The sequence below is a fragment of the Vipera berus genome (genome assembly GCF_964194415.1).
Source record: "Vipera berus genome assembly, chromosome: 1".
In the NCBI taxonomy this organism is placed as follows: domain Eukaryota; kingdom Metazoa; phylum Chordata; class Lepidosauria; order Squamata; family Viperidae; genus Vipera; species Vipera berus.
The window spans coordinates 176,730,883-176,753,918 of record NC_138202.1 but is presented as its reverse complement, the minus strand read 5'-3'; the positions used below and the strand labels follow the sequence as shown (position 1 = coordinate 176,753,918).

Sequence of the window (23,036 nt, the reverse complement as noted above, 5' to 3'; positions counted from 1 at the left end):
AGGGAGGGACAGAAAGAGGCGGAGATCCGACGAGGGAGGCGGAAGCAATCGAGTCTTTAGTCTTTAGTCTTTAGTCCTGGCGGGGGCCGGACTCCGCGACTGGCGCTAACCCGCCTTCGGCTCTTCTCCTGGGCAGCCTCTCCTCCCTCCGCCGATTGGCAAGCCAGACACACCTCTCCCGACGGAGCCTCCTGGTCGCCTCCTCTCTTCCAGCGCCAGGTGGCTTTTCCACGGCTTCCTGGAAGAGGCACCGTCGCGCCTTTGGAGCAAGATGGAAAATCGCCGGCGGCTGCTGCTGATTTCCAACTCCACCCTCTACGGCGGAGGCTACCTAGACCACTGCCAGGAACAGATCAAGACCTTCCTGGGGGCGTAAGTTTACGTGAGAGGTAGCGCCCGAGGACTAGCCCTTGGGTCGCTTGGCCTCCCCCAAACTGCTCCTTGACTTCTCCTTTTAACTTGCTGGTTGCACATGCTGCCTCCTTTTCAGAGCGAAAGAAGATTTTTAAAACGATTTCTGTGCCAGAACGGGAATCGAGTTACCTGTTGTTACCGTTGCTGTAAAAATGAAGCTCTGTAATCAGAAAACTGGCTTAACGTTGGATAATATTTATATAGGATTGGTGTGTAAATATAAATAATAAGCAGCTTGTTCTCAAAAAGTGTTTCTGGAGAACTGATTATGGAAAAAGAACGTTTCAATAAATCTGTAGGGTTCTTATGTGGAAGAAGGTAAATTGATTGCTTTTTTCAGTCTATTATTTTAAAATAATCTGCCTGCCTTAATAGGCATTCCATCAGTGATCAAACTGGCTGCTTAGCTGGATTCTTGCTTAAAAATGCTAGGTAAACATCAGAATGATGGGGAAGGGGACTTTCATATTGTTTTACCTTTTAAGGTAAAATGAGATAGTGCCCAATCCCAAACTTTTGCTTGTTTATCATAAAATTGATTCTCCTAGGCAGGTGAGGAAAATTCTGTTTGTCCCCTATGCTCTTCATGACCAAACTGCATATGCCACACTGGCAAGGGAGAAGCTGGAAAGTTTAGGTAAGTCAGACCTGTCCTTGATTCACGTAGAAGATGGGTGGGTAACCTTTTTGCTCCAAGGCACTAAATGGAAGCTATTCAGTATTTTTATATTGATTTTATGTTTGTGTGTGTGTTATAATTATACTATATATTATACTATGATATATACTATATACTATATAATATAATATAATATGATATAATATGATATAATATACTAATATATATATAATATGACTTTCCTTTCTTCTTCCTCTTTGGCAACAAACATGACTTTTACCTATGCCCAGAGGTACGCTTAAGCCATATAGTGTGACTTGCGACATGCCCAATAATTCTATTTACTTTGTAAACCCAAACAAAAGCTAAGACAAAAATGCTTAGCTGCTGGCAAGCCATGGCCAGTGAACTAGGTTCTTCTCAGTAGATAAGTGCAAACTTTATCTGCTTGTCTTTTTTTACTTAACTGACTTACAGGCTGCTTGAAAAACACTTGAGAAGGAGCTGCAGAGAAACAGCTGCTCCTGAAAACATTTAGGGCAGGGGTGTCAAACTTGCAATGTCACATGATGTGTTGCAACATATCATGACTTTTTTTTCATTGCAGCCAATGGTGTGGGCGCGGTTTTGCCATGACGCATCCAGCCCGCGGGCCGGCATTTTTAACATCCCTGATTTAGGGTATTCTCTTCCCTTGAAGAAAAAGGCCCTCTTGCTGTTCAGAACTGTGGTTTCTTTGTCACAGTCAGCAGAATTCTCCTTGACAAGGCCTTTTTTTCTTCTTCAGAACTCTTGTACTGTTTTCATTATACAGTGGATATAAAAGTCTACACATTCCTGCTAAAATGCCAGGTTTCTGAGATGTGAAAAAAAATCAGACCACAATAAATCATTTAATTGAATTATACAACTGATGTTGTTGTTGTTAGCTGCGAAGTCGTGTCCGACCCATCGCGACCCTATGGACAACGTTCCTCCAGGCCTTCCTGTCCTCTACCATCTTCTGGAGTCCATTTAAGCTCACGCCTACTGCTTCAGTGACTCCATCCAGCCACCTCATTCTCTGTCGTCCCCTTCTTCTCTTGCCCTCAACCTTTCCCAGCATTAGGCTCTTCTCCAGTGAGTCCTTCCTTCTCATCAGGTGGCCAAAGTATTTGAGTTTCAATTTCAGGATCTGGCCTTCTAAAGAGCAGTCAGGATTGATCTCCTCTAGGACTGACCGGTTTGATCGCCTTGCAGTCCAAGGGACTCGCAGGAGTCTTCTCCAGCACCATAGTTCAAAGGCCTCAATTCTTTGGCGCTCAGCCTTTCTTATGGTCCAACTTTCACTGCCATACATTGCAACTGGGAAGACCATAGCCTTGACTATACGCACTTTTGTTGACAGGGTGATGTCTCTGCTTTTTAGTGTGCTGTCTAGATTTGCCATGGCTTTCCTCCCCAGGAGCAAGCGTCTTTTAATTTCTTGGCTACAGTCCCCATCTGCAGTGATCTTGGAGCCCAGGAAAATAAAATCTGTCACTACCTCCATTTCTTCCCCATCTATTTGCCAGGAATTGAGAGGGCCGGATGCCATGATCTTGGTTTTCTTAATGTTAAGTTTCAACCCAAGTTTTGCACTCTCCTTCTTCACCCGCAACAAGAGGCTCTTTAGTTCTTCTTCACTTTCTGCCATTAGAGTGGTATCATCTGCGTATCTTAGGTTGTTGATATTTCTTCCGGCAATCTTAATTCCAACTTTTGATTCATCTAACCCTGCCTTTCTCATGATGTGCTCTGCATATAAGTTAAATAGGCAGGGCGACAGTATACAGCCTTGCCGGACTCCTTTCCCAATTTTGAACCAATCAGTGGTTCCGTGTCCAGTTCTCACTGTTGCTTCTTGGCCCGCATATAGGTTTCTCAAGAGACAAATAAGATGTTCTGGTACTCCCATCTCTTTAAGAACTTGCCAAAGTTTGTTATGATCCACACAATCAAAGGCTTTAGCATAGTCAATGAAGCAGAAGTAGATGTTTTTCTGGAACTCTCTAGCTTTCTCCATGATCCAGCGTATGTTGGCTATTTGATCTCTAGTTCCTCTGCCTCTTCGAAATCCTGCCTGTACTTCTGGTAGTTCTCGATCCACATACTGCTGGAGTCTAGCTTGTAGGATTTTAAGCATGACTTTACTAGCATGAGAAATGAGTGCAATGGTGCGATAGTTTGAACATTCTTTGGCACTGCCTTTCTTTGGAATTGGAATGTAAACTGATCTTTCCCAATCCTGTGGCCACTGTTGAGTTTTCCAAATTTGCTGGCAAATTGAGTGTAGCACTTTTACTGCATCGTCTTTTAAGATTTTGAATAGCTCAGCTGGAATACTGTCACCTCCACTAGCTTTGTTGTTGCTCAGCTTTTCTAAGGCCCACTTCACTTCACATTCTAGGATGTCTGGCTCGAGGTCAGTGACCACCTCATTGTGATTATCAGGGACGTTAAGCTCATTCTTGTATAGTTCTTCTGTGTAATTTTGCCATCTCTTCTTAATCTCTTCTGCCTCTGTTAGGTCCCTGCCATTTTGGTCCTTTATCATGCCCATTTTTGCATTAAACGTTCCCTTCATCTCTCCAATTTTCTTGAAAAGATCTCTGGTCCTCCCTATTCTATTGTTTTCTTCTATTTCTTTGCACTGTTCATTTAAGAAGGCATTCTTATCTCTTCTAGCTATTCTCTGGAATTCTGCATTCAATTGGGCGTATCTTTCTTTTTCTCCCTTGCCTTTTGCTTCCCTCCTTTCCTCAGCTATTTGCAAAGCTTCCTCAGACAGCCATTTTGCTTTCTTGCATTTCTTTTTCTTTGGGATGGTTTTGGTTGCTACCTCTTGTACAATGTTGCGAACCTCTGTCCATAGTTCTTCAGGCACTCTGTCTATCAGATCTAATTCCTTAAATCTATTTGTCACCTCTACTGTATATTCAACAGGGATATGATTTAATTCATACCTCAGTGGCCTAGTGCTTTTCCCTACTTTCTTCAGTTTAAGCCTAAACTTTGCAAGGAGAAGCTCATGGTCTGAGCCACAGTCAGCTCCTGGTCTTGTTTTTATTGACTGTATAGAGCTTCTCCATCTTTGGCTGCAGAGCATATAGTCAATCTGATTTCTGTGTTGACCGTCTGGTGATGTCCATGTGTAGAGCCGTCTCTTGGGTTGTTGGAAAAGAGTGTTTGCTATGACCATTGTATTCTCTTGACAGAATTCTATCAGCCTGTGCCCTGCTTCATTTTGCATTCCAAGGCCAAACTTGCCTGTTATTCCGGTTATCTTTTGGCTTCCTACTTTAGCATTCCAATCCCCCATGATGATAAGAACATCATTTTTTGGTGTTAGTTCTATTAAAGATGGGGAAAAAATCTGAAGTGATTTATCATGGTCTGGTGTTTTTTTTACATCTCAAAAACCTGTCATTTTAACAGGAATGTGTATTTATATCCACTGTAATTTAGCCAGAGCACCATCCTGAATACTACCCAGGGCTTGATCTAATTGAGTTGATGATGGAGGCTAAGGGGGATAGCAAGGATGTTCTACATGGTCATAGCAACAACACTCCAGGCTATTGAGTATCCTTTCTTCAACTTCCTGTTTTCTGCACAGGTATGAAACTTGCTCCAAAGACTACTATTTCCTGATTGATCTTTTGATAATGAATTCATTATAGTATTTTAATTCTTATCCAGGACTGTCTCTAACCTAGGAACCTCTTGATTTTACATTCTGTTACAGTGCACATTGTAGCTTCTTGATTTATATGTAGCTTCTTGTTTCCTTCTCAGGTTACGGACTAGACAGTATCCATGAATCAAACGATCCAAGAGAAGCTGTAAGAAAAGCTGAGGCAATATTCATTGGTAAATATTAACCTCTTGAAAGTATTTGTACAGAGACTGCCTTCTTGATAAGGACGGACTAAGATACAAAAAGGCAAAGATAGTAGGGTAGTAAAGAGACCCCTGACCTCTACTTCTGCTCCTTAAGTGTTACGGCAGAAACATAGACTTTTTCAGAATTCTGCAGAGTCCTGAATGTTAGTTTTTAATATATGTGTATATTTTATTTATTTTATTTTAATCCCATTTATATCCCGCCCTTCTCCGAAGACTCAGGGCGGCTTACAGTCTAAGCACAAACCAATGTGCTTGCAAGAGAGTTATGCTTTAACAATTAAAACAACTAAAAATTATACTTAGATTGTAGCCTTACATTTGAAGAAGTGTGTTACACTGACCCTGGTCTATTTAGCATAGTTGAGTCTACATCAGGAAAAAGGAACTTATTTTGACTATAGACCCCCTGATTCTGTACATATATCAACGATATAATGCTGGAGGTGGGCAGAATCAACTCATATATGATCCTTCTCTCACACTGCTAACGTTTACACTCTGGACTCTCCATGCAGTAAAATTGTTTTGTTTCCATTTCAGAAATGATCAGGAATAAAATTATAGATACCACAGTTAAAATTTTAAGTATTTTATGACCATTGGGACCAGAATTTTGGTCGATAAGTCATGTAGTGATTGAGTCATCAGGTGACTGAACCCAACTTTATGACCATTTTTACTATGGCTATTAAGTGAATCACTGCAGTCTTTAAAACAAATCACATGGTCATTAAGTGAATCACATCTTCCTTAAGAGAATCTGGCTTCCCCAACTGACTTCTTATTGAAAGCTAGCTGGGAAGATTGCATATCGCAATCATGTGACCACAAGACACGGCAATCATTGTAAATATGAGCTAGTTGCCAAGCATCTAAATTGCAATCATATAATCACAGGTACTGCAATTGTCGTAACGAGAATGTCAAGGTTCCAATCAATAAGACCAAATAAATCAGAAAGTTCCTCAAAGAACATGTTTATTGGATACATAATATCAGCCCGTTCAAAAGTGAAACCAGATCTAAACCTTCCCCCCCCCAAGAATCAAAGTAATACAATGTAACAATTCCCACCACTCTAATCATGCTACCCAATAGAACCCCTTGGCGGGCTTTTCTAACTCAATGATCTTCCTCCATCCCTCCAGTATGAGAATGACCTTGGTTCCCATGAGAGTTGCTCATGTTTAGCCTACCAGAAATACCTTCTCCCTCCTTCCTTTCTTGTGGCAACCCAAAATGAAAAAAATGGCTGCAGCCAGGTTCGTTGCAGAGTTGACAGACTGTTAGTCATTTTTTTCTAAGGCTGTTGTAATTTTGAATGGTCATAAATCGAGGACTCCCTGTATCTCTGATGTAGCCAGTGTAACTTCCTTGAACCCCAGTTGCCTGTTTCAGTTGATTTGGTACAGTGGGGTAATAGGGATATTATAAAATGATTCCACTTTCCACAGGATCAGGTTCTTAAATGGCCCTTGTGGGCATTTAGAAGAAGACTCTAATTCAGTGGATTCAGATTTCATGCCTAAATTAAAAACCTCCAGAGATGGAGCACCCACATCTCTGGAGGCAAGCTGCTCCATTGATTAATTGTTCTCACTGACAGGAAATTTCTCCTTAATTCTAGTTTGGATCTCTCCTTGATTAGTTTCCATCCATTGCTTCTTGTCCTGCCCTCAGGCGCTTTGGAGAATAGCTTGACTCCCTCTTCTTTGTAGCAGGCCCTGAAATATTGGAAGACTGCTGTCATCTCATCACTAGTTCTTCTCTTTGTTACACTAGATATACCCATTTCCCACAACCTTTCATTATACCCTTTAACCTCCAGTCCCCCAAACATATTTTTTGCTCTTCTCTGTACTCTTTATAGAGTCTCAACATCTTTTTTGTATTGCAGTGATCAAAATACCAAGTATTATTTCTCCTGCTAGGATATAATCCTCTACATATTTATCTGAAAATATATGTCCCCTTAATTTAGTGGAATTTATTTCTGTGTAGCTTAGGATGCACAGTATGTGGACCCAAATAACAAGAAATAAACTTGATCAAACGGTACTTTCTCTTTCTGTAGGTGGTGGCAATACTTTCCGCCTTTTGAAAATTCTTTATGACAATGATTTGATACGTCCAATCAGGAAACAAGTTCTTGAGGTAGTATAAACCAGCAGTTAAGCAATTTTGAAATAAACTTCTGGTACTTGCTCACAAATGTAGCTGTATTGAAGAGATGCTGTGTTAAGCTCTCTTGGGAATCCCTTTTGAGTCCCTTATTCTTTGTAAGTATTTTTCTGAATTAAGCATCAAGAGGTGATTATTTCAAGCATTCCTCCACTTGCCAGGGGATGTTCAAGATGGCTTATCCAAGTTGTATGCTAACAAGACTCTGCTAATTTAGAATCAGTGCTTATTACCTGGAAATCATGATTTTGCTAGGCCAAGAAGCCTGAGCGACACTGGGTATTACATTGCAATAAGGGCGTAGAACCAAATGGGGAAGGACCAATCTACGCAGCTGCTGTCCTTCAGAGTCTCATAAGCATGGAATACAGAGCTGCTGTTCCAATCTGGTGACTCCTCATAGTCTCTGATGCTTTGTAATGGTTGGAACCCCAAAGGTCTTGCAAAATCCAGATTTGTATGGTAGAAGCAGGGCATCACTTCTGTAGTTTTTATACATTTGCTATCTTGAGAGCCAGGCCGCCACTTCAGATATTCACTACCCAGATAGAACATTTGTCTTTTGATAGCTCTGCAAAGAAAATGATCTGCAAAATGCTAATGAGTATGTGGTAGAGCTTTTCTAAAATTGAGTGCAGGTATAGCACAGCACAGTCAGCATTAGGACATCCACCAGACATTTAAAGGCAGATCAACTCTTAAAACATAATTTTAACAGTATAAAAAGCCAAGATCGTATACAAGAAACTTTCTTTTCATAAGAAAGCTCCCACCACAAAGAACCACAGAAATTTAGAAAGGTTTTGGCACGTCTGTGAAATTTTAACAATTTGGAGAGAGGATTCAGTAACGTTGGGAGCCATCTTTTGAGTCAGCTCTGCTGGATCATAATAAAAAGGTCTACAATTGTTTATTGAAATCTTCTCCCCTGTAGCCTGTACTGAAAAACATGGGAAGCAAAGGGAGGCTTTAATTGTATTTTGGATTATTAAATAGTAAATATGCATCTACTTTTTCTGAAGAAGAAATCTGGTGCTTTTTAATGACACTCCAGGGTTTCTTTCCATTCTTAGGACATTTCCATTGCCCCTCAGACAATTCCTGTGGCAACTGTTTGTCATCCAGATAGGCTCACCAGATCTGGGCTGCAAAGACTAGATGGCTACAGAGAGATACAAAAGACTCTTTGCTAATGTATAGGGGTCACTTGCACTGATGTAGCCCATGTGTGTCATACCTAGGCCAAAAGGGGTTAGGCAAAGATGCAAAGAATTAAAGCGGTCCTATCAAAGTGGCTTCCTACCATTATAACAATATTGTATCCTTTATGATAACTTTGTTTCACCTTTCAAAACGGAGCATATTTTAGGGGAAAGGAATTGCACACACTCTGTATATTTATTTACACTGTGTATATTTATTTTTGCATGATTTTCTAGCTTGCATAATTTCTGTCCCTCAAGCCTTAGACTCAACAGAACGAGCCACTGAAGCTGTAGCCTTGCTTGCCACTCTGGGAGTGGTCTTTCTAAGGTTTAGGATTGTACAACTTTTGTGGACTTGATGGCCAGTCAGTCTTTATATGGAATCTTGTGGATCAGTCTCCAAAAGTAACCTGAGTCTAGCCTCCCCTGGAAAGGACAAGCTGGAGTTTTAAAGGATAAAATAGATACGCTAAGTATCCAAAGGCAGGAAAAAATCAAAATTACAGCTGGATTCATTCCCTAAATATTTCCCTAAATATTCTGGATGATTCTCAGTGTCCTCCTTTGAATTATAAAAAGCAACATTCCTTGACCCTTTCTACCATCAGATTCTGAAGCAGAGAAAGACTTAATTTATATGTTGTGCTAAGCTATAGTTTTTTTTAACAAACCACAACTGTGTTGGCATTCTGTTCTTCAGCATATTCAGTCACCTGAGAAGCAATAGAAATGGTTTCTCAATGCAGGCAAAGCTGGAAAGGCCACCAGCTCTGTCCACAATGGCTTCTCTTGTAAGACAGAATTAGAAGTCTGCTTAAACGTCAGAATGGTCCTTCCTTCCTTCCTTCCTTCCTTCCTTCCTTCCTTCCTTCCTTCTTTCCTTCCTTCCTTCCTTCCTTCCTTCCTCTTCAGTTGTTGCTACAGGTCATTAAGTCCCAAGCCACCAGCACTACAATTAGCTATATCCTGGACAATTCTTGATATTTAAATATCCTGGTTGATCACATTTTAAGACAAAAGAAGTAGTCCAAGAATATCCAGACACAGGGCAATCCTTGTAAAGTTTTATGTTCCATCCACATCCTCTGGAATCAGATTTCGTACTCAAATGTCTGTCTTAGGTTTGCCATAACATATGATAGGATCTGTCTGCAGGCAATGGAGTTCAGGTAGCAACCTGAATTGTAACTTCAGAATAAAATGGAGTAGAAATCATACAACTTTGCCAGTAGTTGCTGTCCTAGACTTTAATGAAATTACAATATATATTTTTATTCTTTAGTATTTTTACTCCTTGGGTGTAAACATGATTTAAGTTCAATAAAGCTTCAGGTCTTACATTCTGCTTTGTATATATAGGTTGGTCATCTTAACTATAATTGTCACATTTCAGATTTGCATATCTCCCTTTGCATTATAAATGCTTTTAATATACAGGTAGTCCTCAACTTACAGCCACAATTGAGCCCAACACTTCGGTTAAGTGAGACATTTATTAAGTGAGTTTTGCCCCATTTTACAATCTTTCTTGCCACCATTGTTAAGTGAATCACCGCAGTTGTTAAGTTAGTAACCTGGTTAAGTGAATCGGGCTTCCTTATTGACTTTGCTTGTCAGAAGGTCACAAAAGGGGATCATGTGACCTCGAGGCCCTGTAACTGTCATAAATACAAGTCAGTTGCTAAGCGGCTGAATTTTGATCATGTGACCATGGGGATGCTGCAATGGTTGTAAGTGTGAAAAATGATCATAAGTCACTTTTTTTAGTGTTGTTGCAACTTTGAATGGTCACTAAACAAACTGTTGTAAGTCAAGGACTACCTATAGAGTTGACAGTTTCCTTGAGATTTTAAGATTTTAATATGGTGAAAAAAGAAATTTGCAATCAGAGTGCACTTCCTATGATTAGCTTTTCAGATTAAGAAAAAACTGAACTTTGATTTTCATGCCAGTATGTTAAAATGGAAAAATCTATGTTCTGTATCTACCAGGTACAGGAAATTGTAGTTACCTTCTCTACTGTCCTCTTACCTCCCTCCCTAATATCTACTCAATATTTCAGTATTTCTAGTAGGATGCTGGGTAGTATTGTGTTTTAATGCCATGCATCTGGAGAGCACTGTTTTGTGAAAGTCATCTGTACTTGTAATGATTCGCACACTAAGTGTAGGCGCTCAATTTAAGAGAGAGGTAGAACTATGTAGTTCTATTCAAGTCATCTTTATATTTTTGAATTCTAGTCAATTATTATAAGCACTAAAGGTTGCTCTAATATTGTATTCCATGTTTTTTACAGGATGGCATCCCATACATTGGATCCAGTGCAGGAACCAACGTAGCAACTATCAGCATCAACACAACTAATGATATGCCCATTGTGTATCCACCTTCTTTGACAGCTCTCCAATTGGTTCCTTTCAACATCAATCCACATTACTTGGACCCAGATGTTAATAGCACTCATATGGGGGTAAATATCCAGTCTCTTGACAGCTTTCTAGCACTTATTAGCAGTGCTTAGCAAAGCATGATGGAACTCTATTATCCCCATGTTCTTTGGATGGGCACAAGAACATTAATATTATTGTTGAAGCCAAGATCTTCGAATAAGATGGGAGGCATTAATGATTGAATCCAGAGATTACATCAAATAGCAGAATTTTGGTTTACAGTCATTAGGAAACGGAACCGAGAAACACAGTGGGAAGTCCTGTATAAATACTGTTTGGTATCTAAATTAACAAACCAAATTACAACTGCCATGGTAGCTGAATAGACACAGTATACTAAGTTGTAACATATTTTGTCTAACTTTGACTGAGCCAGAGCGTAGCCAATTGTAGGAAACCTGGGGACATGGGCAGGGATAATTACCATGGACATGGGAGTGGGTATATGAAGGTACTTCATAGCATATTTCACGTGGAAGGAGAAATTGATGCTTAAAAAAGTCTAGGAAAACAAAAGTTTTAAACTATGGCTTCCCCTCCATTTTTTAAGTATACAAACCACAGTGTAGGTTTTAATTTAAAATTTTATATATATATATATTTATTTATTAATTTTATTTGTATACCGCCCTTCTCCCGAAGGACTCAGGGCGGTGAACAGGGCAGTACATGTTAAAAGACAAAATACAAAAATTAAAAAAGATTAAACAAAATGCCCACAACTCTTACAATAAGTTAAAACACATTAAAAAAGTAGGTTAAAACACATTAATAAAACCCAACCCCATCCCATCAGGCCAGGCCAGCTTGTTCGAAGAGTATCTAGAATAAGTGTTTCTAATTCTGAAGTGTGATAGCAGAAGGAACTCCTAGATCTGAATCCCTTGCCCAAGTTTTGCTTGAACAGGCAGAAACGGAATTATGCTGAAGACGGAAGGTTCATTGTGTCTGCCTCCTCAATAAGAAGGAAAATGTGCAACTATCTATGTAATGATTGCTTTTACATTGCTACCTTTTCCTTCTCTCAATTGCCATATTTATCATTATCCTACAATATTGGTATAATCCAAATGTGTGTGAAATAAATCATATGAAGAAATAAAGAATAAACAGGATCGTAAAAAATCAGAGTATCTCTAAATACAATGAGGAACAGGAGATGGGACACTTTTCTAATTCCATTAGGTGTACATATACATATATGTTTTAAATGTTTGTTAAGTATTTAGATTACCTTGCTAGGCCCCAAACATGGGACAAATCTTATTTCCTGTTTCAGCCTAACCCAAGGCCATCCACAGGCAGTGGTCACAGTAGTGACAGCTCATATTTGTGTAAATTTTTTGGATTGCTAACAAAGAATTAAAGGGAGACTGATATGCATTTCAAACTTATTTGTTCTCATCAGTCAGCCATACCCTTCTGAGATTCGAACCTGGGCTGATTGCACATTAGGCAATTGTTTTAACCCCTAGGCCACATACATATATATGTGCATATACTTATACATATACATACATACATATATACATACATACATACATACACTAACTAAAGCTTAAAATGGAATCTGTAGATGGCATCTTAGTCATCCTGTTAGTACAAGGAGACAAAACTGCAAAACTGATTAGGAATTTTTGAGAGCCAAACTGGAGATCTTGTAAGTTTACAAATGGGATGACTTTTTATTTTACACCGTGCTCTTTATGCCACACTTGCTTTAGAGTTTGTGATCTCTTCCTAACATCTGAGTGCTGTACTATTATTCTAGGAAACTCGTGAAAAAAGGATTATGCAGTACCATGAAGAATTAAATACACCTCCAGTGTTAGTGAGTAATTCTTAGATTTTTTTCCTTCCCATCTTGATTCATATGGCGATTCTAAAGAATATGTCCTAAAGCCAGATGCACTTAAAAATGCTAAAATTGCTGATCCCTAAATTCTGCATTTGGGTAAACATTGACTCTGCTTATTGGTAATGTGCAACCAGAAATGTGAAGTGAATCATGAACTGATGGCAACATGTCTCTTCAGCTGCAACTCTGAATCCAGGTTCACAAGCCTTCCTCAATCTGCTATCCTGCAGATGTGTGGAATTTTATCTCTCAAAATTCAAATGCTACCAAAATAGAACTTGTCTACAACCCCTTCAAAACATGGCCAAGTCCCTATCCAGAACATAAATAAATAGAATTTAGAACTCTGCCTTATGCTAACCCTTGAGACACGTGGCTTCATATTACATGCCAAATGTTAGCCTTCCATGAGCTACCTATTCCACCAAAGCCATAATTTATTTCTTCAGTATCTTTTATGAATCTAGCCATTCTGGTTTTCAAATAAGGGCTTTATGGCTCAACATGTTGTGAGGGGTCCTAGGTGCTCTCTGAGCTTGATTGTTTTCTTGCAGACTTTTCATTATCCAAAGTAGGTATTCACAGTGCTAGATGTTACCTAGTTTGGGTAATAAAACATCTGCAAGAAAACAACCAAGCTCAGAGAGTATTAAGGACCACTTATTTCAACCCTGAGCTACAGATATCCTCCTTTGTCGGTATCAATAATTTGTGGCTGGGGAAGCAAGCTGCAGCTTAGCAGAATGGGTGAATTACCGTATTTTCTGGTGTATAAGACGACTGGGCGTATAAGACGACCCCCTACTTTTCCTGTTAAATTATAGGGTTTGGGCTATACTCGCCGTATAAGACTACCCCTCTTCCAACTCACACCAAATAAAAATTAAAAAACATCAATTTGATTTTAATATGGTAATTTTAATTCAAATGCTTATGACATGCAGGTACTTAGTAGGAAAACTGTCACTTATAAACATAAGGCTGTTTGTCATCAAACATGTAAACATAAAACAGTGCAAGTGGATTAAACTTTTCCTAATTCACTCTAAAGCTGAAAGGAAGGGTAAGACAATAAACCCATGGGAGCTGCCATGCTGTTTGTTTTCTAAGCTGTCAACCAAACTGGAACTGATGATGATAGGAGGAAGATAACAAACAATAGAGAGCAAGTGCCGGGCAAGTCCCTGGCGAGTCAGCAACGCCCATCATAACTCCAAGCTATTTTTACAGGATTTGCTGGCGTGACAGTTTCCCTTTAAAAGCCTTCAAAATCCTCCTGTTAGTCATCTGCTATCATAAGTACAGCCTTGTAGAGTGTGTGCCAGTGATTCAAACTGAGATACACTGCATTCCAAGTATCTGCTGTGCTACTGATCTTTAGCATTCCTTCCTGAGAAGAATTTAAAACATTCAATTGACATAGTTAATCTGGTGTATTGAAAATCCAAGCAGACTTGATTCTGAGCAGATTCAACCTGTGTCATAATGTTCCAGATATGCGATACAAGTTAGTATTTGTTCACACTTGCTCAGCCAGTGGTAGTCTCAGACTCGATTGACCCTGCCTGTACTTTTCAAGATGAGTTTTCTGTTGCTCCCCTGTATTAAACAACACCCATTTTGGTCCCTCACCTTCAAGGGCTTACGTGAAGGATCGTTGCTGCTTGTGGAAGGAAACAAAGCTACCCTACAAGGGAAAACTGGGGCTCGGTTGTTTGTGAGGTAAAAACCTGTTCTATGCCTTTGCTTCAAATCCGGAGACTAAGCATCATCTGAAAAAAGGCAGTCCAACACATTTTGCTTATATTTGTAATCTGAAGACTGGCCCTATTTGCGAGTCTTGTTAGTTGAAACTCATATAGATTCTCTGGCACTTGTCTTTCTAAGGAGTAGCCGTCTTAATGCTTTAAATAAGCTGAATTTTGTTCCTTGTTACCTCTGCCCAAAGGCACTCTACTTATGTTGTTAGTCCCTGCCATTGGTAGATGTTAATAAGAAGATTGTTCCCCCGCCTCCCCGCCCCATCCTTTTCACTGAACCATTTAGATCAATATTTCTTTCATTATTCTTTCTCTCCAGTCTTGCTTTCCATACAGTATTTCAGGAAGACGCAGAAACCTCTCAAGTGAAGTCATCACAAGACTTCAGTAGCAGTTGAGATATTTTCTTAAATCACCAGCAATATTCACGTGCCACTTAATTCTAACATGTGATACTGATTGTTGTTAGAGGATTCCCTTGTGATAGGAATGTATATGTACAAATGTAGAGGTTTAGTGTTCACTTCTGTGGTATACAACAGGTGGATTGTCAGAAATGTCTATGAAACTAGTGTTGACTTCCAAAACTTCATTCTTAAACTTGTCAGTAATTATTCAAATGTTGTCTTTCTGTGCAGAGGAAGTGCCCCAACGGAACATGAGCATGGAACAGATTTCAGTTTCCTGTTAAATGAGAGCTTCAAGATAGTGTAATTATTTTTCCAAGAATCCTCTCCTGTGCAGAACTGTGCTCCCCAAAAAGGCTAGGGAAAAAATGCCATTTGTCAGAAGGGCAAACAGCTGGTGATGGGCTGTCTTTCCACAGCTTAATGGCAGTCTTTTTCAGCAGAAAAAAAATGAGTTCTGGAAAATACTAATAAAGAATTCTTGTTAAATGAAAAGCTGCAATATTTTTCTTTTAGTAAGCAAATATTTCTGAATGGGCAGGTTGCCCAATCAGAAGTTATAGTGTTAGTGAGCCCCAAGCATAGCTTAAGACATTAACAGACTGGATAAATGTCAAACTGGATAAATGGATTGGAGTGGACCTACTTTCAGTCTACATCTGAGGATCTGAGAGGGTTATTTGCCTAAAAAGCAGACATGTCAAACTTGTGACGTCACATGACATCGCACAACATATCAGGACCGTTTTGCCATTGCTAGCAATGGGGTGGGCACGCCTTCCAGATGACACATCTGGCCCGTGGGCCGGCAGTTCGAAACCCCTGGCCTAAAGCCACTTAATGTCTCACAGCTCAGTTTCTTGGCTATTGTAACTTCAAGAATCTTCAAGAGCTTAAATTCATATCTGAATTGCAGCAGTTTGTAGTAGCAATCCTGATAGATGAAGAAAAAAAATATGTTGTTGGTAGAGACTAAATTGTCTTCTTGTTGAACAGATTGCAAGGCTTGATTTTGGCATAGTTCAGAAGAATTCCTCTGCTAAGAACTGATAAAAGAAATTTCAGGTCCAAGATAAATGTCAATGGCTATCAAAAACAAAATGCCAATGCAGTAGAATTGCATTTCGGTTACTATGTAATAGTAATGTGCAAATACCTTATGTTGCAGTTGTGGAATTCCTTGGGAAATAAACACATAAATGGGAATGGCGCAAGGGAAAAGTACAGAATAAGTAGAACAATAAAAGCTAAATAAATAAAGGCTCTGGAAGAATCCCAGAAAATATATGTTGTGTGGTGACTAGTAAAGACCCATTACTTAAAGCCTTCTGATTTTCTTCTTACCAAAGTTATGGAATAAAAGTCCTTTTAAATCCGAGTTTTATGGGAATGTTGTATAAGGCTAATTCATCCTGTTTGAATCCTTTTTAGATAAATCTGGATTTATTCCACAATCAATGCATATGAAGCAATGCCAGTTAAGGAATTGGCAGTTGTGATTTCACATTGTTGGGTAATCAGTTTGTTAAATTTGTATGCCATCTGACTCTCAACAACTCGGTGGATTTTGCCCCTTTGTAAATGAAATAAATAGAATACTTTGCAAGGTTGCATAGTAATTGGGCTGTTGTTCCCCCGCTCCCCCGAACACCAACTGCTGGTTTTTTTTTAATGAAATCCATGAGCTAGTGTTTAATGTTGTGCTTCATTTTTTGTCTAAATATAAAAGGCATCCTAACTTTTTGAAATCATTCACGGTAAATTCAACAAACTGCTGTTTCTGAAATGAACATTTCCTAAACATATCCAGCAAAGATTACAATGGTATGTTCACTGCAGATCTATTTTCCCTCCAGTGTCCTTGAGAGTTACCACAGTGTGAACTGTTGGCAAAGGACCATGACTTACAATTGATGTGCTGGCAGGGATCCACAAGCGTTGATACCTTGCAAAAACCCTGCTGTCTGCTATAATGCCCCTATTCCATGAAGGAGGAGGAGGAGAGGAGCGGAGAGATGATGACTTCCCAAACCTGTTCGATTGAAAACATCTGGCCCTTGCCACCTGCACAGTGATCTGGCTCCTCCCTCCCAATTGAAAACATTCCAGTTTGTTTTAAAAATAGATGATTATAGGATTAGAATGTGTTTTTGAAAGGCACAATTTGATTTCCTGCCTAAAATTAGTATTTTCTGTAAACTGCAGTGGTTTATTCTGAAGGAGTCCATGAAGCACAGTAAAAACATACAAATTAAGCTTCTTTTCAGGTAAGGGAAAGACTGCACCCACCCAGTCATACTCCACTCTCTCCTATGAACATGCCCAGAACTGCAACCATTTTAAAGAGAATGGGGGGCACTGGCTATAAAGTCCATATGGACATCTAAATTTCCAATTCCCCCTATGAGGCTGTATCTGGCTCGTGGCACTGTATTTTGGGAAATAGGAAACAACTCTATCATTCATTAGGAGACTGGTCATAGGTCAATTGTTAAAATTTAATTGGCTTCAAACCTTGTTATGTACAAAGCTAATTGGACAATCATTTTATGTACAAAGTATGCAAGCATTTTAAAAAGGTTTAAATTACAAATCTGTAAATCCTACAAAGTGCAATTCTGAAAACATTTCTCATCATGCTGTACAGAAACCAGTTCACTGTTAGCTAATATACATACATACAAGCTTAAAATTATTAAATGTTATCATTGGAACATTAATACAAATAGAATATCATTTAACCTTAAAAGCACCAGAAATAAAGAAAAGATATTGCACAAAAGATTGATAAATAGGTTTTAACATTCCACAATGGCTAGGTGAAATTTAATTATATCAAAACACTTCCATCCAAAATTTGAAGGCATTTTTGGCATTTGAAGTCAAGATTGCACTATTTAGAATAATCAGCATTAGATTATCATTTGCCCTTATATACAGAAGGCTTCGTGTTCTTTTTACTTTTAAGTGTGATGTTTTAAGCACATGCAGAGGCACAGGTTAGGTGTAATGCTGAACTTCGTAAAAGAATATTTGTTTGGTGCCAGCACAATTTCCAAAGCCAGTTCTTAATTAATGGAGGAGAGTCTAAAACCCCTGCCTTTGCAAACCGTGGCATTTTCTTTCTCTCTTGTAGCATCAAATCAGGCAAACTTCACGCCTACTAATAAATGCATTTTTGATAGCAAAGTGGTGTTGCAAGCTTTAACAATGGAAATTGTTTCTCTACAATTCATGAAATTGTTTCTCTACAACACTGAAGAACTGCAGACATTTTCCTAAAGTGACTCATACTGCTTTAAGTTAGGCTTAGCAACCTGTGATGATGAATTTCACAAATACCATATAGATTTGCATAGCTAGGCAGAAAGACATATCTAAACCGTTTGCCACTGGAATTGCATGGAGCACTGAGAGGTGTTATCTGACAGATCTGAACCTAAGCACAGTTCTGGAAAAACTGAGCAACTACTGAGACTAGGTTGTTGTTGTTGTTGTTTTTAAAAAAAGCCTGGTTTAAATGCTGAGAAATATTAACCTGATGCTTGTGCAACAGGCACCTTCAATCAGTATCTTCCTTGGTCCTTGTTTACAATCTGAATTTCAGGAAACTCCCAGATAACCAACCAATTTTCCTTTCAGAGCAGCTTCATTACCTCCTTGATTTCAGTGAGATATATCATAATTCTCTTAGCCTGAGCCTAAAGCATCCAGCGTAGCCTTCAGAAATACAGCTGTTAAATAACTGAGTAAAGATGCTGAACAATTTTTTTCTTTTTTTGCAAAAGCCCAATCAAAGAAGATAAGACAATATTTGTTCTCTGAGTAACGCAGAGAAAACAGTATCAAGCATGACAGCCTCACTTTCTGAAAAGCAACCCTCTGTGCAAAATATTAAACAAAGCACAACTTTACATTCTTAATGTAGATCTTCCATGCCATCTTTTTTGCCTTACAGTGTTCCTGCACTTTTCTGATGTTCAAATGTATGACACACGGGTAAGAAAACATTAAAAGTGTTCAGAATTCATATACTAAGGGTGGTTTTTTTTATTCTAAAGACAGCCAAGGTAGCAAGCATACGTTCATACTAAACTAATTGTCAAAAACTATTCTTAGCCTTACACGAGAGCGCCCAGAAACTCAGGTCAAACTTTTGCATGTCTTAAATAAATAAATAATCATAGCGCATATAGAAAGGACGTTTGGATGTTTTTCGCTACCTGATTTCAGTAAAAGACCATTTTTAAAATGTTACCCTACCCTTTTTGGATATACCCTAACATTTCATTTTTTTAAAAAAATTATAAATTATCTCTAAGAAATCAAAACATTCTGTAGGCTCTGGTAAATAGCTGAGAAATTTCTAGCAAGAGGCTTTTTGAAGCTCATGTAAGAGAGCTTTATATAGAAAATATCCATTATTTTCCTGGAATGGAGGTCTTTGAATTGGCTCACTTCAAATCTTTAAAAACATTTCAAAATATACACATAGCAAATATACAATTGCAAAACCATTTATATAATGCCCTAGAATATCCTTTACATGCAGTCCCATATTTAAGTATAGCATTTACATGCTTTTACAGAAATGGTTCAGTCTGCAACATTAATTAATAATTTCACTTTTAAAATTATCATAACCCAACTCCACAGCAAAAACATCAAACATTTTGTGATTATCTTTGGTATTGCTAACATTTTCTATTCCAACTTTCTCATACATCTTTTAACATATTTTGAAGTTCAGTCTTGTATATCCTTTCTTTAGTCTCTTCTATCCAATCTATAAGATTGTTGAAAAAGCCAGGTCATCTTTCAGTAGAGCTCAACCACTGGTGACTTCATGGATACATCTAAATCACTTTCTTGGCAACAATACAGAAATAGCTTGAAGTTCCCTTCTTCTGGGCTGTGCTTTCAACTTTCTCACCTACCTCACAACTCCCACAAGCTCTTCCATCTATGTACTAAACAGTCCAGATTGCTTAACTTTAAGGTTAACCCAAAATCTGTGCTTTTTGCCCACAATTATTTTACACTCAATACTAAAATATAACATTTTTCCAGAACATTCTGTATATGTCTCCTTAAATTTTAGTCCCTTTAATTTCAATTAGTCTTATCCAAGTAAAAGACTGAATCTTAGACTGCAGAAGGATATTTAAAAATGTGTGTATCTAAGCAGAATAAAAGACAATACAGTCTTTGAAGAAATAATAAAAATAAATGAAATTTGTATCAGTGATAGTCTGCAAAATTTCAACCCAAAATTAAAGATTAACTTCATATTTTCTTGTGTTTCTCTTGTAGTTCATCAAGTTTTGAGCCTCAAAGGAATCAGGAGAAATTTATAGATCCACCTCCATAAGTTGTGTATATGACACTCTGGAATATTCATGTAATCTGCTCTTGATAAACCTGCAATTTTTCTTACAACAGTGAACACAAAATCATAAGAAGGTACTATAACAAAAAGATGCTCTTTGCTTGGGGAATCAGAACATTCTCACTCAAATTCTTTGCAACCAAGGCTAAAATTGCATCATTTTCCCATTACACAATTGCCTATATTTAACATCCAATTTCTGTAAAAAATAAACCCTCATTTAGGATTACAATTCACACTGTGCAAAATAAAACCTGGAGAAATATAGAAAAGATATATATTATATTTGTAGCATCTCTCATTTACATTTCCCAGCGTTGAAATAATTCTTACAGTTAAGAAATGTTATTATACCCTAACTCTGCAGATGAAGATTTCTTCCCGTTACAAAAATGATTGCCATTAACAGCACAGCACCGGTAGCTTTTTCAGATGTGCGAGATGAGAGTCAGTCATGTACATATTATACACTGGACCTTAAAGAACCAAGCAAAGCTGGTGAGCTACCATCTTCTGACCAAAAGAACTATCTAGTCCTATTGATGGCATCTCCCACTCCCCACTACTGCAATGTAAAATCAGGCCCAGGAGAACTATCCCAATGTTTTTGTGCATGGAATATATTAATGTTTTAATGCTCAAATTTAATATTTAGCAGCAAAAAATGGTTTCAGTCACCATTTAATAATGCTGACTCAGATATTTTGAAGGATTACATTTCTGTGCTAAATTCCACCAAATTGAGAACTCATCTGCTGGTCCTCTATTTTTTGTCATTTATGCTCATATATTAACCATTCAACATGCACTTTCAACCTATTCAACAGATCTAAATTCAGAAAGCTGACTTCTGAGTAGAGCAAGTTGCATTGCCAGTCATTCATTTTCCCCCTTAAATAGGTGAATTTAAATACATTTCATATTCACCATCCAAGAACTAAAAAGGCATTGGAAATTTTTTTAAAAAATAATTGTTTTGTTTGATTTACATAGTTACATAATTTAGAGACGTTGACCAAGATCCAGAAGACTCCTTTTGTCAAGGAGGGCTTAAAAACTAGATCTTTAGGGGTTTTTTTGGCATGACAGCAACTACCTCTCCAGTGGCCACGGCCACTTTGAACACAAACTGTGAGTTCTATTATGCCAAAACAGCAGCAGGTTACGTAAAGGAGGGTATAGAATGTTATAATGGATATCCCACATATTACTGATTTTGACATTCGTGTTCCACTGTTCCACTGTCAGTAATTACAGGCAAATTTAATGACTTTCAAAATACTTTACATTGCCGATAGTCATTAAATTTACTCGTTTGTTGGCTTTCTCATATGTCATTTAAATTTTCAACATTCAGTTTAAAACACACACATATATACACCCATACTTACAATTATCTATCTATCTATCTATCTATCTATCTATCTATCTATCTATCTATCTATCTATCTATCTATCTATCTACCATCTATCTATCTGTATCATCTACCTAATCTATCTATCTTGCAATGTGTTAGCTTATTGCTTCTACTTAGCACAACAAAACAATAGATGCTGTATACTAATATGCATATGTGCCTGTGGAAATTGTGCTGTAGTTGCAACATAACTGAGAAAGTTGGGAGGTATGACTGGAAGATTAAATAAAATGTATGAATCCCGAGAGATGATAGGAGCAGATATCACATGGAATCTTGAGTATTATATTCAGTTTCTCCAGATGAAATCTGACTGATCCGTTTGCTTGAACCCCACAATTTTCGGGAGAGTTGCCCAGCACGCATCTGTTTAAAGTAAGCCAGAGACACAAAAAGGAAGGGGAAAGTGGGATAAGGGGAATAAATTAAATAAAAACTTCAGATGATTCTACAGAAGCGCAGACAGCAAAAGATAGAGCACATATACACAACACAATGGCAATTTATTTCTAAAGTATTTCAGTGTTTGGACAATCCTAGGGAAAACAAATAAAGGGCACAAAGTGGAATTCTATCAAATACATTGTTAAAGGGTCACATTGTCAAGTGACTTTAAAGGGACATCTTTGAAAATGCCCTAAAAAAGCTTTGTAGGCTAAAAAAACAACAACAGAATTTAGATATCAAGATTATGATGCCTTCTGTTGCTATTTGGTTTTAAAATATAAACAGAAAAGAACCTCTATAAAACAATCGATTTTGTTTAAGGTTGCAAACTGAACAACCTAACTAGGTAGTCTTCTAAATATGCTTTGGACCAAAATGCAAATGAACACATAGTCTTTACACCGTAAATTTAGAGGCAAAACATTTCACAATGTTTGAAAAATAACAGCAAAAACAGGGAATGGAAGAAGAAAATTATTATGGTGGGAAACCTATACACATTTACATTAATCTTAATCAGTGCAAACAATTACTGTTAAATGATGCAATTTATAATGCAATAAATAAGTAAACAAATAAGACAGACTCAAAAGCTAGGTCAACCACCAAATGACCTGGCTGGGTTGTGCAATTAAAGGCATACTAGTTTTGTAGTGTAAACAACACACATCTTTTTGGCAAATAAATAATTTATCTAATCGAGATAATAGTGCAACATTTGACTGTGTCTGACTCTGAATGGAGTCAAAGCCTGACTTCAGCTCGACAACTTGAATTGAGAGAGTGAATGGCTTAATTCACCAGTTATAACCTGGATATTCCAGAAATTTGAAAAGGACTTAAGTTTCCCAAATATGACACTTGATTTTATATCATTCTCTATAATCAATAAGCATCAGTCATTTCCTGGCTTCTTCTGAAGAGGTTAGTGCAGAGGTTTGCTTGAGTTAAGAAAATACTA

The 23,036-nt window shown here is 38.0% G+C and overlaps 2 protein-coding genes across 3 annotated transcripts in view; one reads left to right on the top strand and one right to left on the bottom strand.

Moving 5' to 3' along the window:
• The first annotated feature begins 92 nt into the window (after nucleotides 1-92).
• On the top strand, nucleotides 93-21,858 carry LOC308674805 (alpha-aspartyl dipeptidase-like). Its single transcript, XM_081339562.1, has 9 exons — nucleotides 93-372; nucleotides 963-1,051; nucleotides 4,850-4,924; nucleotides 7,035-7,114; nucleotides 10,643-10,816; nucleotides 12,568-12,627; nucleotides 14,294-14,376; nucleotides 15,053-15,124; nucleotides 20,135-21,858. Exons 1-9 carry the CDS (start codon nucleotides 272-274, stop codon nucleotides 20,190-20,192), a joined length of 792 nt encoding a protein of 263 aa, XP_081195688.1. The 5' UTR covers nucleotides 93-271; the 3' UTR covers nucleotides 20,193-21,858.
• The window catches only part of NBEAL1 (neurobeachin like 1), a gene marked incomplete at its 3' end in the record, with an annotated part of 103,728 nt that continues 97,997 nt past the window's right edge, over nucleotides 17,306-23,036 (bottom strand). For both annotated transcript variants that reach the window (XM_081339542.1, XM_081339543.1), the window contains one exon: nucleotides 17,306-21,994. In XM_081339542.1, coding sequence (XP_081195668.1) covers nucleotides 21,893-21,994 — 102 coding nt within the window. The remainder of the gene's footprint in view (nucleotides 21,995-23,036) is intronic.

Excerpts from the sequence above, each read along its gene's own strand:
- LOC308674805 (XM_081339562.1), top strand. The coding sequence starts at position 272 with ATGGAAAATCGCCGGCGGCTGCTGCTGATTTCCAACTCCACCCTCTAC. Across the intron at positions 373-962 it reads ATCAAGACCTTCCTGGGGGC|GCAGGTGAGGAAAATTCTGT; the intron begins GTAAGTTTACGT and ends TGATTCTCCTAG. Across the intron at positions 4,925-7,034 it reads AGCTGAGGCAATATTCATTG|GTGGTGGCAATACTTTCCGC; the intron begins GTAAATATTAAC and ends CTCTTTCTGTAG.